The sequence below is a fragment of the Vanrija albida genome (assembly GCF_041260175.1).
Source record: "Vanrija albida strain AlHP1 chromosome Unknown contig_1, whole genome shotgun sequence".
Lineage (NCBI taxonomy): Eukaryota > Fungi > Basidiomycota > Tremellomycetes > Trichosporonales > Trichosporonaceae > Vanrija > Vanrija albida.
In genome coordinates this window covers 3,674,999-3,691,000 of record NW_027191420.1, presented here as the reverse complement: position 1 = coordinate 3,691,000, position 16,002 = coordinate 3,674,999, and the positions used below count along the sequence as shown (strand labels likewise).

The following is a 16,002-nucleotide window of genomic DNA, read 5'->3' as shown; positions in this document are numbered from 1 at the left end:
AGCGCAGAGCATTGTGCGCGGATCCATGGCGTCGGCGGCTGATCGAGCGCATCGCGCGCTCCATTGTCCCCGAAGCAGCACGCAACGCAACGCATCTCATCCTCGCAAGCCGCCATGTCCCCGTGGCCTCCCACACCGAAGCAGGCCTAGTCATGTCCGCACGGCCGCCTCGCGAGCGGCCCGAGCGGCGCCTCAGCCAGCCACGCCACCATAAGAATCCCCTCGTCCCCGGCGGCGAGGGTTTGCGACATCTATCATGACTGGCATGCCCATGCCCGCGACCGACGTGCCTACGCCGACGCCGACGCCGGGAACAGGCAAGGCTCCGCCGCCAAAGCACCCGCCCCCGCCGCTCAACCTCAGCTACTCGGCCCTCTCGAGCACGCTGCTCCCCGAGCCTCTGCCGCGCCCGTTCCCCCGGCGGCCGCGCTCGCACAATGTCCACCCCTCGCTCTCTGTCCCGGCTGAGCCTGCGCCCGTCGAGAGCCAGCCCAAGGTGCCCCATGTCCCCGGGGGCCTCGTCTTCCTCTCGACTCACACGTGGACCGACCACGCAGAGAGCGAGACCATCGTCGCGAGAGTGCGCCTCCCGACGGCCGACTACATCAACCCCAAGGCGCGGCCGCCGGGGCTCGTCCGCACGCTGCACATGGAGCTGGCTGAGACGCTCTCTGCCGTCGGGTTCGAGCTCCAGCGCTGGGAGAGCGAGGTGCAGACCGCGAACCGGAAGGAGCGCGCGCGCAAGTGGAACGAGGAGCGGGGGATCCCACACCCCGCCGTCGAGCTCGGGTTCCCCCTGTCGCCGATGAGCCCGTCCATCATCCCGCCGCTGCCGACGCCGCGGCCGGCGCCAAGGCCGGTGGCGCTGTCGAGCCCGCGCTCGCGCGACAAGCTGCTCGCCAAGCTGCACACCCTGCGCCAGATGGCGAGCTGGCTCGACGACCTGTGCATCCGGCTGCGGATGTACGACACGACCATGTGCGCCCCGACGTACACGTACAAGATGTATGGGCCGCGCGGGGGCATGCGCGAGGTGCCGCACCACGACCCGGTCGACTCGGACGACTCGGACGACGAGAGGGAGAAGGAGCGCGCAGCAGATACCGAGCGCAAGGCGTGCTACCGGGCCGCGTTTCTTCTGCTGCTCCGCGAGCGCGTGTACACGTTCCGCGAGAGTTGCCCCGAGAGTGTGTTCTACCAGACGCGCCTGAACGAGGGCGTCGACGGGCTCGTCAAGTGCGTCGAGGCGCTGTGTGCGCCGTTCGAGACGCAGCTCGACGGCGTGCGGCTCGAGTATACCTGAGCCGGGGGCCGCGGGCGCGGCGCGGGTCATACCGCAGGGTGATGTGTAGGGGGATGGGGACGGCGTGGGCGATGGCATGGGGACATGGCAGGGCAGACGGGCCGGGCGGCAGACATCATGGTGTAACACTTGTATGCATATACTGTAGAGTATGGTTGGGCTTGTGGGGCTGGGGGTGGTAGGAGCAATGTGGGACCGTCAAAAGCTTCACTGGGGCTGTGGCTGGAGGCAGCGAACGGAGCAGGAGCACGGTGGTTGCGGATGTGTCGGCGCCCGGCCCGCGTCGCATACTTACACGCCCGCCCGCTCGCTCGCGGGCGGTCGCCGAGTCCCGCTCGTCAGTCGGAGCGGGGGACGGGGAGCGACCGGACGGAGAGCGGCCTGCAAGGAGGGGAGGGCCGACACTGTGGGAGCCGCGTGGGGGGGTCGCACGAGCACGCAGTGGGCGGGCCGCGAAGCGCGCCGACGCGACGCGCCGCGCCTGCCGGGACCTGACGGCATGGTGACGACCGCACGCGTGCGACGCGTGCATGCAGCCGTCTGCGCGGCGGCCCGTCGTCCCATCGGTCATTTCAAGCCAGCACTGGCACGGGGGGAGGTCGGGATCTACGAGGCAGGCAGGTGTGATGCATCGGGTTCGATCGCTCGGCAGCGGCCGGCAGGGCACGCTGGCCAACCCCCTGTCTGCTGGCCTCGCCGCCCCTGGCCTCGCCGCCCGCCCGCCCGCCCGACCAGCCCGACGGCCCCGCGCGCAGCTTATCACGCGCCCTATCGATATCGGGGCAGAACGTGGGCTCTGGCTCTGTTTGGACGGTGCGTGGCGCCTGTGGCGTTTTGGCGACGAGAGTTCCCGGCGGCGGCCGGTGCTGTCCGAGGAGCGTGGCCTCGTGATAAGTACGCAGCGGATGCTCGTCGTGCCTATCTAGAATCTAGAATCTTGGCCTCGCTGCACACCTACACCCTATGACCACCCCGGAACCCGTTGAAAATATCACGCCGGCCCCGACGCCGACCCCTCCGCCCAGCAGCGCGGCGACACCCCCGCCGAGGCCGCCGCCACCCGCCACGACGCTGGCCATCCGCGTCCCGTCGCCGGGAGGGAGCCGCAGCCTCACGGTCCGCGTCCCGCTCGTGCCGTACGCGCCCCGCTCGGCGATCGACGTCGTCGCCACGCTCACCCAGCTGCCGATGTACCTCGACGGCGTGCGGCGCGAGGTGCTGCGCTGGGAGGCGGAGGAGCGCGCCCGGGCTGCCCCGCCACCTCCGTCCCGCTCCCCGCTTGGGCTGCAGCGGCGCGGACCCACGCGCGGCGTGGGCAAGAGCCGCGTCGACTCGGGCGTGCGCTTCGAGGCGCGCGTCGAGGCCCCAGTGAGCGCCGCGACATCGGCCTCGAGCTCGGCCGCCACGTCGCCTACCTCGTCGCACTCGTCCCTCGACCCCGAGACACCCCCGACCCCTCCCGCCGCCCTGCCCGTGCTCCTCAACAAGCCATTGTATCCCTCCTACGACACGCCGCCGGCGCTGCAGTGCCACCACCACCCGTATGCGCGGCCCCTGTCCGCTATCCGGCCGGGCCCGCCGCGCCCCCAGCCGCCCAGTACGCTCGCTAGTCTGTCCGCCGCGCGGGCGGCACTGGATTCCGTCTCGGCACTGGCAGCGACGTACGTCCGCCTCGACCTCCTCATGACCGAGATTGAGGCGGGGACCACGCGGCAAACCCTGCCGCCCAACACGCTGGCGGCGCTCGCGGCCCAGCGTACGGCGTACCTCGCCGTCCTGAGGCGCGAGCTGTATGCCTGGGTGCGGAGACTGCCGGGGGCCGACGAGCGCCGCGAGCTCCGCGGTCTGGTGCGCGGGCTCGCCCGCGTGCTGGCTGAGCTGGGGCGGGGGCTTGAGGCGGGACTGAGCGGAATCAATATCATAGAGCATTAGAGCATCCTCGTTGTATGTACACAGTTCATGGAATAGATGTCGAGCATGTGATGGAGCATGGTATGGAGCCGGAGTGTGACTTGGGGTCGATGGCGTGGACGATGGAGCGGATGCGGCCGACGCCGAGGTGACCCTCCAGGATTCGGGCTACCTCGGCCGTCGGGGCACCCTTGACAACACCGATGCAGCCTTGGTAATGGGTTCCACTGGGGCGAGGGCAAGGGCCGTACTGTCAGACTTGGGGGTCCAGTCTCTCCGGTCTCACTGGCCGTCGCCGTGGCCATCGCAGCTGGCGTCTCCACGACGCTCCGAGGTGTCACTGGATCTGCCACAAACATCGGAGGATGCACAGTTTAATAATTTCATAAAGTGGTCGTTAACGGAGAGAACTACAAACACTGGTACTATCTGGTATACGGAGCGAGATGAACGCGAGCGACTGGTCGCAAACATGGCGGAGCGGCGGGCACGATGAGAAGGTCTATGAGAAAATGCTAGAATGGAAACCTCGAGGAGGGCAAGACATGCGGAGCGGCGTCGCCGCCACCGTCCGAATGTCTTCAAATTAGTTGGCCTCGGCCTCAACACCGGCCATAAAGTCGCTCAGGCGCATGGTAGGGCCGATGATGCGGACCTTTCTGCCCATGTTGTGGAGCTTGGAGATGCGGCGCGTGTTGAGGTGCTCGATGATGCCGTGGCAGTCGGTGAACGGCCTGCAGAGGGCGTTGATCGTGGCCACAAACTGGTTGAGCGCGCCGAGCAGACGCTTTCCCTCCCGCCCAGCGAAGCTGCTGCGCGGGAACGACGCGATGATGGTCGTGGCGAGCGACGTGATGAGCGCGAGGAACACGATGCGGTCGGCGGCGGGGTTGGCCGCGGTGGCGAGGTAGAACGGCTGGAGTCCATGAGCCATTTCGACGAGGCGCGTGTCGGCAATCTGGGCCTCGAACGCGAAGTGGGCAAAGGTGTCGAGCATGGCGGTGATAGCACCCCAAGGCTCGTTCTGAAGCGGGGCGTCTTGCTCTTCCGTCTCCCCGAGCACGAGCGTAGGCTTGGGTGGGCGGATCTCGGGGCCAGGGGTCACGACTGGGGTCTGCTCGGCGGGCAAGTCGTTCCACAGCACCGAGGGAGAGGAGGCCTCGCTCCCATTGCTCTCAGCGTCGAACCATGTTGGAAGGGGGTTTGAGGGGCGGGGTGGCAGGGAAGAGCGGACCGACTCGCCTTCGTCGACGTCGCTGAGGGACGCTTCGAACGGGGACCGCGCCCGGGTGTTGCGAACCTGCTGCGGGTGGTGGAACAGAACGCGCCAGGTAATCTCAGTCAGAGGGCGGTCAATAGCAGTGGGAGTCGGAAGCGACTCCTCGCCAAACGACTTGTCCTCAGCGTCGGTGGAGGGCGAGTCACTCAGGCCCGGCGTAACCGGAGTAGTCGGCGAGGCGAGGGTGGACATGGCACGGCAGCTGAGGCGGCGGGTCAGGCGGGGCGCCGGGGCGTCCTCCGACTCCAGTGGCGTCGGGGGCTCGGTGCCCTCGTCCGCAGCTGTGTCTGGCGAGGGCGGCTCCAGCTCGTCCAAGGGGATGTAGGCCCGGCGCACGGTTTCGCCGCGGAGCTGCGAGAAGCTCGTGAGGAGGTCCTCCCACACCTGTGCGACGCCGTTGACGGTGCGCTCAGGCGACGGGTTGAGCCAGTTCGGCGTGTTGGACAGGTCGATGGTGAGCGACGAGGCGTGCGGCGCCGGGTACATTCCCGGCTCAGTGGCGAACATGACTTCGAGTTGCAGGTGGGCGACGGGGCCGGGGCCGGGGATGTGGTAGAATTGTGGCGGAGGAGTATTGGCAGTGTCGTTTGGAATGTCGGGTGCAGCCGTGGGCTGCACGTCGGCCGGGGTTTGAGGGCTGGGCGGGGTGCTTGGTCCCTCGCTTGGCTGCTCTGCGGTCATGGCAGACAGCATACCGGCCATGCTGCGATAGTGCTCGGGCGGTTGGGTGCCAAAGGACAGCTCGGAGAGGACCATCGAGTCGGGCACTCCAGCATCCGAGTCCACTGCGTTGTCAGGCTCCCCAGCTCCCGCACCACTGATAGCCTCAATGATGCTGAAGCGCTTGGTGACGGACTTGAAGCGCAGCGAGCCACGAAGGCTCAGCAGCTTCTTGAGTGGCTTCTTGATGCGTCCGCTGGTCTCAACTGGGCGGTCATCGCTGGCAGGCTTGTCGCTTGAGGACTGTGTGGTGGGGGTCACGGGAAGGTGCAGACCGGCGTCTGAGGCCCACCTGGCGACGACGACGGCGGGACGTGGGTTCGGCGAGGTGAGGTTGATGTCGAAGTCGTTGTACTCGACCCAGTCTGCGGCGAGGGGCGGGGAGAAGCCCCAGGGCGGGGGAACCTCGCCAAGGTCTTCCGCCTCCTCGGTTGGGCTCTCAAGCGCCACGTTGATGACTGAGGATGGCGGGGTGACCTCGCGGCCTGCGACGGAGATGCTGTCTCCCTTGCAGTCGTCGCTCTCCTCCGACGCCCAAGTGCGCTCGCTGTTCGCGCCCCAGTTTCCGGCCACGGAGACTGCAGCGTCCACCTCGACTTCGTCCTTGAATGTTGCCTGGGCTGGGGTCTTCTTGGAGAAGAGCATGAGCGGGCGACCGGCTGCCTCACGCCAACAGTCGGCGATCTCGCTCATTTTCTGGCTGATACGGCGGCTCCGGACAAGGGGAAAGCCTGTGGCCTCGTTGGGTGAAAGTCGAGTGGGGGAGATCGAAGTGATGGGGAGTGGCTCCGGGTCGCTATAGGGACCGTAGGATGCAGCGGGTGGCGAGACGAGTTCAAGGTTGTCGAGGGTAGGGGTGATTGCCGCCTCCTCCTGTTCGCCACCATCACTCGCCACATCCTCGGTAGCAGATGGGGTGTACTCTTCGATGGTCAGCTGTCGGCGGTCGGACGCGAACCTACCAGTGCGGGCCCTAATCTTCATCTGGCGACGGGTCTGGGCGGCATTGCCAGCCTCGACCACGTCCTGCGGGGTCGTGCGGAGGATACGGTGCTCGAGATTCTGCTCACCCCACGGCGCGTCCTCAAAGACTGGGTCGTCAGATATGTCTTATGGATGAGAACTCACATGCCGAGGGCACCCTTGGGACAGGGGGAGGCGAGGATTCTGCAGGCGGGATCACCAGCTTGAGAGGGGTGAGGCGACGTTCGATGGGCATTGTGAAGGTAGAAAAGAGGGGTGCTGTGCTGTAGGTTAGCGCACTGTGGTGTGTGGCAAGGGGGCACTCACCTCGAGAAGGACACGTGAGGAGAGAAGAGCTCAACCTGGGCTCCCTTGGTCACTTGCGATAGCACTGGACCAAGGGTGAAGCTTGAGGTTGGGCTGTGTCGCCGTCAGGTGTTGAGTGGTGATGAAGGAAGATCCGGTGATGGGCCGGCTAGATATACTCCCCCCGAGCAGCCTTGCACCCAATGTTTGCCCCAGTGATGGGACGTGTCGCTGGTGTTCCATGCATCTGGGCCACTTTCTCGCACCGTTTCTGTATAAGGTTGCCTTCAACACCTTGTCAAGAATCGGAGTCGTCGGCGGAGGCAGCTGGCAAGGAACCAAACAATGGAGCGACGGCGGTGGCAATGCCCTTTCGGCGGTGCATTGTAGGTATGTATGCATGCTTACATCTGCCCCGCGTTGTCGTCGACAAGGGTAAACAAACCGGAGCGCCTTTTACTGCAGTCTCTGGGGCCAGCTAGCTCACTTGTCAAGGTTGGGATCGATGGCGAACCATGGGTGTTGGAAGTGGAGACAGACATTATTCATACATATGCCTTGCCAGGCTGATCTTAAACACTATGAACACGTACATTACCTAGACCTTCTCCCCACCCTTCTAGGTGTCCCCTAGGCCTCCACGTACAACGGGTGGAGCTTCTCCTTGTCGTAGCTGATGTAGCACAGCAAAAGCATGTACGGCTCGACCATGCTGTCGATGACCTGCTTCCACGCATACGCAGCATTGAACAACACTTGGTCGTGCGAGCTCTCGATGAGGTTGTGGTACAGCTCGCCTCCCCGGACGCGGAGGAACTCGACCAAGACGAGGCGGTATGCAACAAACTGGCGACGGGAGTACTCGCAGTCGCGCTTGGAGACTGGGTGGGCCTTGCGCGAGCGCCGGCCGTACTCGTCCGGCTCGCCGTCTCCTGGCTCGGAAGGTTCCCAGTCTTCCAGGAAGTGGCTAAGTTTCGGGGTGGCAGCCCACGCTTCCGGGGGGCACTGGGGGAGGTCTGTGTTCACTGGGTGTTGGATGACCGGGAGGGCGGGGATGGTGGGGAGGATCGGTGCTGGTGCCGGTGGGGGAGGTGGAGCAGTGCGGCCGTTGGATGGCCCGGAGGGGTGAGAGGGACCGATCACAGGTGATATGTCGCTGAGACTGTTGTTTGGGACAGTTGGGGGAGGGAACAGACGCCGTTGCCTCGCCGCCATGCCAAGCCTGGTCCGCTCATTCTGCTCGCGCACGGCCCTGGCCTTGTCGTACACGCGCTCGATTGGGACTCGACTGAGGTCCAGCTCCATCTCCATGATGGCTTGAGCGAGCGCGGTCACGTACATGATCTGTTCGCAGAGCACCTCCAGCTGGCCGTAGCAAAGGCTGGCGTCGATTCCCTGGAGGATGTCGGAGTGGAGGGGGTCACAGCGATTGAGGTGCGACTTCGGTCCCGCGTCGCACTGGGACTGGGTGTCCCGGGACTCCTCCGAAATCACGCGCATCGGGGTGGTCCGAGGTCTAATGACATGGTCTTCTTGCCACCTCCAGTCCTTGTAGTCCGTTACCATGTCCATCCAGTAGTCCTGGCGAGAGACAAGCTGGGCGAGGAGAGAGGAGTCTGGGTCTGCGCCGTGTTTATCCCTCAAGACGGTCTTCAAGGTCTCTAGGGAGTCGAGAAGCGCCTGGGCGAGGCCGGTGAGGTGGTTGAAATCGGTGATGATTTGCTCCGCGTTCGTCCTGCCTGCCACAGCCAGCCACTCCGCCGCCCCGAGCCCAGTCAGATCGACGAAGACGGGAAAGTTTGACTGGAGGTGCTGGACCGTCTCCCGCCACCACGGGAACCGGACGGCGTACGTTCCCTTCGGCCCTAGGGTGGACGACTTGATAGGATGCGGCGTGCCAACGGCCGGGTTTGTCGTCGTGAGAGAGCGCGCTCCAGTCTTCCGGATGCCGGGAATGTGGTCGGGGTTGTCGAAGAACAGGGGGTTAATGAGTTCCGTGGGGATGAGAGGGCGGTACTGGGGCGGAAGTTGGGGCATCGTCGAGTGAACGTTGCCCATGGTGCTATAGGTATGAGGAGTGGCAGATTAAAGTTGCGGATAGGTGTGCGAGGTGTGGTGTTGGGTTACGAGGTGAGGAGTAGTACACGAGGTGATGCGTGGGTTTGCGAGGTGAGAAGTGGGGATGAGAGGTTGGAGAGCTCCAACCGCGAGCACACCTCAAGTTTTGTAGTCTCATCCAACTTCATCACTGTCACGCTGTTCAAGCCGCCGAGTGGGATGACAGGGAGTCGGTGGCGCCTTTGTCATCCACATCAATAGCGCACGGGCCAAGTGTTCTCGACACACCCGTGACTTCTCCACACAATCCGCCATTGTGCAGATAGCGTGGGGGTGTTTCTCATCCCTCGGAGCTGATGGCGGGGCCTAAGCAGAGTAGGCGATACGAAAAACGGGAGCCATCATGAGCCGAACGCGTCCACAATAGAGGAGCTCTTGATGGGCGCACATCTCGGTGTCGCTCTGTGTGCACAATAATGGGTCAAAGGAGCGGAGGAGCGGACGGGAGGTGGATCCCGCATCTTCTAGTGGGTAGACGAGAGGAAGGATTGTCGGCATCTTGTCGATCTTCGCGTGTCCAGAGGGCGGAGTGTGGAGAGCGCAAGTCATGTTGACGGTGGGGTTTTCACCACTCAGTTCTGGACGCATTGCCCCCGCACAAACCACCCACCATCACATCGAAGTCTGCTCAACCATTGACGCATTCAGCTTACAATCTGGTAAAACTTTCATTCTCGTTCACATGAAAGCATTTATCCCCCTGTTAGAGCTTTGAAAGCACCAGGCGGGTAGTTCGGTGGGTTGGGAGTAAATGCAACAAAAATACAGAAAATCGAGGAATGGGTACTAAGCGACGGAGCGTGATGGGTATGTGGCGTGGCGGGTTGTCGTGATACAGTTCGGTTGATTCGAATTAGCTCAAGCAGCTGCCTGAAGAGCCTTCTTTGCTTCAAGATTGTTGCGGAAATCGGTGACATCTTCGTCCGTGACCTGCACATGTATTAGCCGATGACCTGTATTCCTGGCCAAACTCACGTCGCACATCTGAACCAGGAGAAGACGGTCCTTCAGTGGGTAGGCCCAGTCGTGGATGTGGTTGAAGAGCGCGTTGACGTTCTCCATCATGAAGTGTCTTTCCTTGACATGCGTCTCCGAAAGGAGCTCCTCAGGTGCTCCCCTGACGGTGCGGTGAAGCTCCTCACATAGATCGGCCACCCCATTCAACAGAAAACCGGGAAGAACGAGCCGCTCCGCGATGACGGGCTCAAGGTCGTGGTACACTTCCGGGATGGGGGTGGAAAGTGCCATCTCGTTCAACTTGCTGGGCGTATCGTAAATACGTGCGCGCGGGCTGCTTGGGTCCTCCCCATCGATGGCGGCGGCGATGGCCTGGCGGATCTTTTCATTGCGCTCCCTGATCTGCTTGCAAACTTCCTCAATCCAGCCCAGCCTCTCCATCATCATCGTCACGCTGCCGAGAATCCCGAGGGCCAAGGGATAGTTACTCGTCTTCGCGGCCAGGTCGTCAAGCTCGTCGAACCAGGTCTTGAGGTCAGAACGGAGGTTAAACAGGAGGAGCTGATACGAGGCGGGCATGTGGGCATGTACGTCGGCAAGAGTGAGAGGCGGCACAGCTGCGCGGTGGAGATGAACCTCGGCGTCTTCGGTAGAAGGGGGCCAACAAGGCAGGGCGAAGATGAGGTCGATAGGAAGGGGAGGCTCGGACCGATCGAAGTAGTTGGGCGTCGAGAGCGGGGGTGCCGAATGGTTGCAGGGGTGAGGGACGTTGCCAGTCGCCCGGGCCGGGTTGGCTCGAGGGCTCTTCGGAAGAGGCATGGTGTAGATACGGTTAGCGACTAGACCATTGTCCTGGATGGCGGGCGGAAGTGTGTAGGTCTGGGTGGAGGTGCGTTGATTGCCGGGCTTCGCAGGGGGCAGCGGCGCAGGCTGGACTGGCTCCTTACGGCCCACCGGTACAGGCTGGACTGGCTCCGTACGGACCACGGGCGGAGGCTGGATTGGTTCCGTATGGGGCTGCGGTTCATCGGGGTCGTCTTTGCGAGAGAAACGCAGCTGGAGGATACGCCAGGTGGGCTTGTTGCGGACCGGCGGCATGGCTTTTGTTGAAGAGACAGCTGACTCGGCGTCAGGTGGAGTGGAGTGGATGAAGTGCTGGCAAGATGAGAGGAGGGGATGTGGAGGCAGCGGCGGTGGAGATGATGATGATGATGATGGTGATGATGATGATGGGAGTACCTGCGCCATCTAAATACCACCCTCTGCTCGCCCCGACTAGCATCACTGGGTTGAGGCATGAAAACACGCTTCGCTCCCTCGTCAAAATCTCGGGTGACAGCGTCAACAATGGAGTGGTTGGTCGGCCGCTCCCAGGCTCGTCAAAGCGGCACCTCATCGTACCAGTCTCCACGGCTCGGGCATGAATTGGATTGTGCCCACATGGTTGGAGGGGACATAGTGCATCTTGCCGCACCGAGTTCAGATTGAAACTAGCCGGGTTGAGGTACTGGAGGGAACAACACCCTCGCACGGCTTGCATATCACTGCCTCGCGCCCCGCACATTGTTGCCACCCTCTTCACGCAGCGAATGGGAGAATACTGGCATAAACTTCACTACAGATGCCATATCATAAACACATGTGCTTGCGCTGGGAACAAGCTGATCTACCTATGCAGCATTCCTCCCTCGCGTTACCTTCACACGGACCTCGTTGTCGACAACGACGTCCGCCATCACGCCGCACGCAAGCCGGTGCTTGTTCGTGGTGATGCGTTCGATGGTGCTATCAAACCTTGCGAGCTCGAAGGGGCGTCCCGCCTCATCCAGTGCACTCTTGATTTTGCCTGAGGAGGGTGGTAATAATCGGCCTCCTCTTGACGACGGGGTTGCAGTTGTTGATGAGGGTATGGAGGTCACGCGAGACAAAGGAGTAGTAGATGACTGATACTGCAAGCTGCTCGTCGATTTCAAGAGCCTTGATCACACCCTGACCGACAGCATAGCCTCCGTCGGAGTACGCCTGGTGGAGGGGAAGGGGAGCGCCGTTGGAAGTGCGCTTCCCGCTATGACCGCAGGTAGCAATGGCCACGGCGCGAAGGAAGGCCCGGCGCGACTCAGGTCCGGTGCGGGGAACGATGGCCAATGCCTTGAGGGTGTACTCCAGTTGGTGGAGCGACGTCTTGGCATAGAGAATCTTGGAAGCGAGCTCCTCGGCCATTTCCCTCCTGAGTTGGAACTTCGGGGTCCTGTCGTAGTCGCTCAAAGCAAGGACGTTGGCCCAAGACTGTAGTGCGAGATTGAGGGACTTGACGAGCTCCATGAGGGCGGCCGACGGCCGGGGAACCCCGTACTTGTCGACAGCCGGGGTGACGGTGTGGCTGAGTGAGAGGGAGCGCGGGACCGTGGCGACGAAGAGGCTGCGCTCGCCGTTGGCACCGCGGACCATGGGCCAGTAGGCGGTGTAGGAGACCGAAGCGGGCTCCTCTCGGATTGCGAAGGGGTCGCTCTGAAGCGGCGCCGAGGTCATGGGGTTGTCGGTGTCCTCGAGGACAAGAGCGGAGGTGGCACCGGGGACCATTGTGGCGCGGAGAGGAATGTTTGGGAGAAGTGCAACTTGAACAGGGGATGTGTGCGGTGGATATTTGTACGCGCAACAGGAGGGCAACGGCTGTGCCGTATCCCCCCACTCTCACTGAACGGAGAGGGCGAGTGCATGGACAAGGGATTCGCCTCATTTATAAGTCTAACAAAAGATGGGCCGTGAGAACGACAGACAGGCGACTCCAGCTTGTTGGGGTGGGCTTGTTTTCATTTCCATGTGTGTTGTGCGTCATCACAATGCATCACGGTGCACTCCCGTCTTGCACCACGATACCTCTCTGACAGCTAACGACTATGCAAGTTTTGGCCCCTTGTCTCCTGGCAGTTCGTTTGGGCCGCGTCGGGCTCGCCCGGCTCCTCCGGCACCGTCCTGGTCAGGTTCCCGCTCTGCCGATTGTGCTCATGAACGCTTCGGGGACAGGGCTTCATCTTGTCTACGAAGTCAGGCTTTCTCAGATTCAGGTACTTGAGTGCCTGTGTATGTACAAGTACAAGTATACATTCACTGACTGCGCTAGCCTACGAGCTTCCCGACGGCTTGGGAGGACCACAGAAGTATGCCACCATCCCTTTCGGGGTGAGAACCTCTTCCACGCGCCAGGGAACGCCGTCGCTCACAGACTTGTCAATCATCTCGAGTTCAATCTCGGCGATGATGGAGTCAAACGGAGCCGCTTCCTGGCGGAGGAGGGACTCCAAATCCTCGATTAGGCTCTCCATCTTGTTCCTCTGCCTGAGGAGAGGGCCCAGCTCCTTGATCACCTGGTCCAGGCACTTCTCCCGGAAGTGGTGGTGGATTGGTGTCATTGCGAGTTGTAGGGTGGAGCTGATTGCGGCTGGGGGAGCTGCCATTCGAGCCATTAGAGCAGCATCGTGTGGATCGTCCGGGTTGCCGTCGATGGGACCCCCGAAACCTCCAGCTCCCATCCGGCCCCTCCTGACGATTTTGCCGGCTTCGATAAAGTCGTCCGGGAGTGGGCCGTCGCTCCTCGGGACACATGCCAGCGAACAGAGGGTGCCGTGCAGCTGATGGGCAAGGAGGCGGGTCCGCTTGGTGATAGGCAGGACAATTTCGGGGTTGCGCGAATTACCGCGCTTCACCTTGACCGCACCGCGCTTGGCCGGTTTGAGGCACTCTGCGTCCCAGTCGTCGAGTTCGAGCATGATCTGTTTCAAGACATATCCGACCGTTGCTGTATATTTGGGGACGCCTTTGTCGTCGACGGTAGTCTTGAGTGAGCTGTTGGAGATCGTGGGGACGGTGGCGCTGTAGAGGTCGCGGGCACCAACCTTGTCGAGGAGATTGGGGGCGTAGACAACGAAGTTGGTCGAGGCCGCCTTGGTGCGGACACTGGACGGCAGCTTGCTGGGTCCCGAGGACGCAGGGGTCTTGGAGGACGAAGATGAGGACGAGCCCTGGGCGAAGGACATGGTGGGGGTCGAGGATAGGTGTGTGTTGGGTGAGGATGAGAGTGAGGTTGAGGATGAGAGTGAGGTTGAGGATGAGAGTGAGTTTGAGGATGCTGGATGGGCAGACACCAATGTTGAGTGACGGGTGAACGAGACGAAGAACAGAATGCAGTGAGGTGGTCGATTATAAGGGAATCCGTCTCGCACCAGGTCGCTGCAGACAGCGAGAGCGTTACGCTGCGTGTGCACGCACACACAAAGAAGCCACAAGCTGTCCGCCAGCGCAGAGGACGACCACCCACTCAAATGTCATCATTTGTTTGAGAGACAAACTCCAATCAACCAGGCCAGTTCAATGTACGTACGAGTATCATTTGTGCATCATAGGGATAGCTTTGTTTGCATCCCAATCTCCATCATACGTCGAGCTCATCACCGACAGCACAAAAACATGCCGCCTCACTGCCTCAACGCGTCGAGGTCGAGGCGGTCTTGTCCGGCGGGACAATTTCCGTCGGATCTTGCCGATACGACCCAATGTCGCGATCGTTAAGCGAGGAGGACGGGCTCGACCTCGACGCGCAACAATCCACATCAGCAACCCGCATCACTCTCTCTGCACCGCCAACACATTGTCCTCGCTGCTGGACGCCTCTGTCTCGCCTGTCCTCCTTCATTTCGGTCCATTGTGCCAGGATCAATACCTCCCCCACCGTCCGAAGCCCAAGCCCCACCATGTCCTACTCTCCCCGTGCGCAAGAGCTCCAGGAGGCAAGTCACCTCGGCGAACACGGCTTACCCCCCACAGCTGCTTGATGCCGTCCAGTCCCTCGCTCTCCCCTTCATCACCGCCGCCGACAACTCCAAAGACCCACAGAGGCAGTCGAATCGGAGTGCCTCGGCGAACGGCAGCGGCGAGTACCAGATCGCCCCGTCACTAGGACCCCAGGAGTTGGGCAAGGTCCTCGACATCCAGTTCCCTGCTGCAGGAGGCGGACAGGATGGGTTCAAGGAGCAGGTGGACAAGGTGCTCAAGTGGAGCGTCAACACGTGGGATGCTGGATTCTTGGATAAGCTGTACGCGTCCACCAACCCCGTGAGTGCTGTTGCGCGGCCGTGGCTGACCTCCAGATCGGCATTGCGGCCGACCTCCTGCTCTCCATCCTCAACACCAACGCGCACGTGTACAACACCTCTCCAGTTCTCACACTTGTCGAAAAGGCCACGACCGTCTTCCTCGCTCAGCTGTTCGGCCTCCCAGGGCCCCACATCGGCGGCTTCTCGCAGCCCGGCGGCTCGGCGTCCAACTCGTCCTCGATCGTCGTCGCCCGCAACACGCTGTACCCCGAGACCAAGGCATCAGGTAACGGCGACTACAAATTCCGTCTCCTCACATCGGCGGCGGGGCACTACAGCGTCGAGAAGGCGGCGCAGATGTTCGGCATGGGCAGCGACGCCGTGGTCCCGGTGCCCGTCGACGCCGACGGCCGTATCAAGGTTGCTGAACTGGAGCGCATCGTGGTCGAGTTGAAAGCCAAGGGTGAGACGCCATTCTACGTCAACGCTACGGCTGGTACAACGGTGTTCGGCGCATACGACCCCTTTGCCGAGATCAGCGCAGTGTGCAAGCGGCATAATCTGTGGCTGCACATCGACGGCTCGTGGGGCGGCAACGTCGTCTTCTCCAAGACGCAGCGCGAGAAGGGCCTCAAGGGCGCCGAGTTGGCCGACTCGATCGCCATCACGCCCCACAAGATGCTCGGCGTGCCCCTCACCAGCAGCTTCCTGCTCTTCCGCGATCTCCGACAGGCGTGGAAGGCGTTCACGCTGCCTGCGGGATAGTGAGTGCGGAGTGTTGGAGCACTTGCTGATACCTACAGCCTCTTCCACACGGCGGCCAGTGACGACCCCGATGCCCCGTTGGAGATCTACGACCTCGCCGATCTCACACCACAGTGCGGCCGTCGCGGTGACAGCTTGAAGCTGTTCCTGTCGCTGCAGTACTACGGTGTCGACTACTACGAACGGGCTGTCGATCAGGCATTTGCCAATGCCGACGAGTTCTACGCGGCGCTCGAGAGCAAGCCAGAGGTCTTCAAGATCGTGTCGGAGAAGCCATTGCCGTGTCTCCAGGTAAGTGTGACTGTTAGAATGCCGCTGACAGCAAGGTCTGCTTCTACTACCACCCCGAGAAGGACCTCGTCGACGGTGCGGTTATGACGGCCCGCACTGCGGAGGTGGCCCGCCGACTCAAGGTGCGCGGCTGGATGATCGACTACGCCCCCGGCCCGGAGGGCAAGTACTTCCGCATCGTCATCAACACGCGCACCACGAGCGAGATCATTGCGCAGCTCGTCCGAGCTCTCGAGGAAGCTGGTGCCGAGGCGGTTGCGGAGGAGCAGGCGGGTAAGTGAGGTGGTGCATCTATGCAT

General features: G+C 62.3%; 7 protein-coding genes across 7 annotated transcripts; 3 read left to right on the top strand and 4 right to left on the bottom strand.

Annotated features, from left to right (window-relative positions):
• Nucleotides 1–256: 256 nt before the first annotated feature.
• On the top strand, nt 257–1,303 carry Q8F55_001491 (uncharacterized protein; the record flags this gene model as incomplete). The annotated part of the gene is made up of 1 exon (XM_069350109.1): nt 257–1,303. One exon carries the CDS (start codon nt 257–259, stop codon nt 1,301–1,303), a length of 1,047 nt encoding a protein of 348 aa, XP_069213653.1.
• A 963-nt stretch (nt 1,304–2,266) lies between these two features.
• On the top strand, nt 2,267–3,235 carry Q8F55_001490 (uncharacterized protein; the record flags this gene model as incomplete). The annotated part of the gene is made up of 1 exon (XM_069350108.1): nt 2,267–3,235. The coding sequence occupies one exon, from the start codon at nt 2,267–2,269 to the stop codon at nt 3,233–3,235; it is 969 nt and encodes a 322-aa protein (XP_069213652.1).
• Nucleotides 3,236–3,800: 565 nt separating this feature from the next.
• On the bottom strand, nt 3,801–8,540 carry Q8F55_001489 (uncharacterized protein; the record flags this gene model as incomplete). The annotated part of the gene is made up of 4 exons (XM_069350107.1): nt 3,801–6,304; nt 6,342–6,460; nt 6,504–6,596; nt 7,129–8,540. The coding sequence occupies 4 exons, from the start codon at nt 8,538–8,540 to the stop codon at nt 3,801–3,803; spliced, it is 4,128 nt and encodes a 1,375-aa protein (XP_069213651.1).
• Nucleotides 8,541–9,458: 918 nt separating this feature from the next.
• On the bottom strand, nt 9,459–10,655 carry Q8F55_001488 (uncharacterized protein; the record flags this gene model as incomplete). Its single annotated transcript, XM_069350106.1, has 2 exons — nt 9,459–9,530; nt 9,576–10,655. 2 exons carry the CDS (start codon nt 10,653–10,655, stop codon nt 9,459–9,461), a joined length of 1,152 nt encoding a protein of 383 aa, XP_069213650.1.
• A 723-nt stretch (nt 10,656–11,378) lies between these two features.
• Nucleotides 11,379–12,137, bottom strand: Q8F55_001487 (uncharacterized protein; the record flags this gene model as incomplete). The annotated part of the gene is made up of 1 exon (XM_069350105.1): nt 11,379–12,137. One exon carries the CDS (start codon nt 12,135–12,137, stop codon nt 11,379–11,381), a length of 759 nt encoding a protein of 252 aa, XP_069213649.1.
• Nucleotides 12,138–12,679: 542 nt separating this feature from the next.
• Nucleotides 12,680–13,591, bottom strand: Q8F55_001486 (uncharacterized protein; the record flags this gene model as incomplete). The annotated part of the gene is made up of 1 exon (XM_069350104.1): nt 12,680–13,591. One exon carries the CDS (start codon nt 13,589–13,591, stop codon nt 12,680–12,682), a length of 912 nt encoding a protein of 303 aa, XP_069213648.1.
• A 714-nt stretch (nt 13,592–14,305) lies between these two features.
• On the top strand, nt 14,306–15,984 carry GAD2 (Glutamate decarboxylase 2; the record flags this gene model as incomplete). Its single annotated transcript, XM_069350103.1, has 5 exons — nt 14,306–14,321; nt 14,440–14,666; nt 14,702–15,411; nt 15,451–15,703; nt 15,739–15,984. The coding sequence occupies 5 exons, from the start codon at nt 14,306–14,308 to the stop codon at nt 15,982–15,984; spliced, it is 1,452 nt and encodes a 483-aa protein (XP_069213647.1).
• Nucleotides 15,985–16,002: the final 18 nt, after the last annotated feature.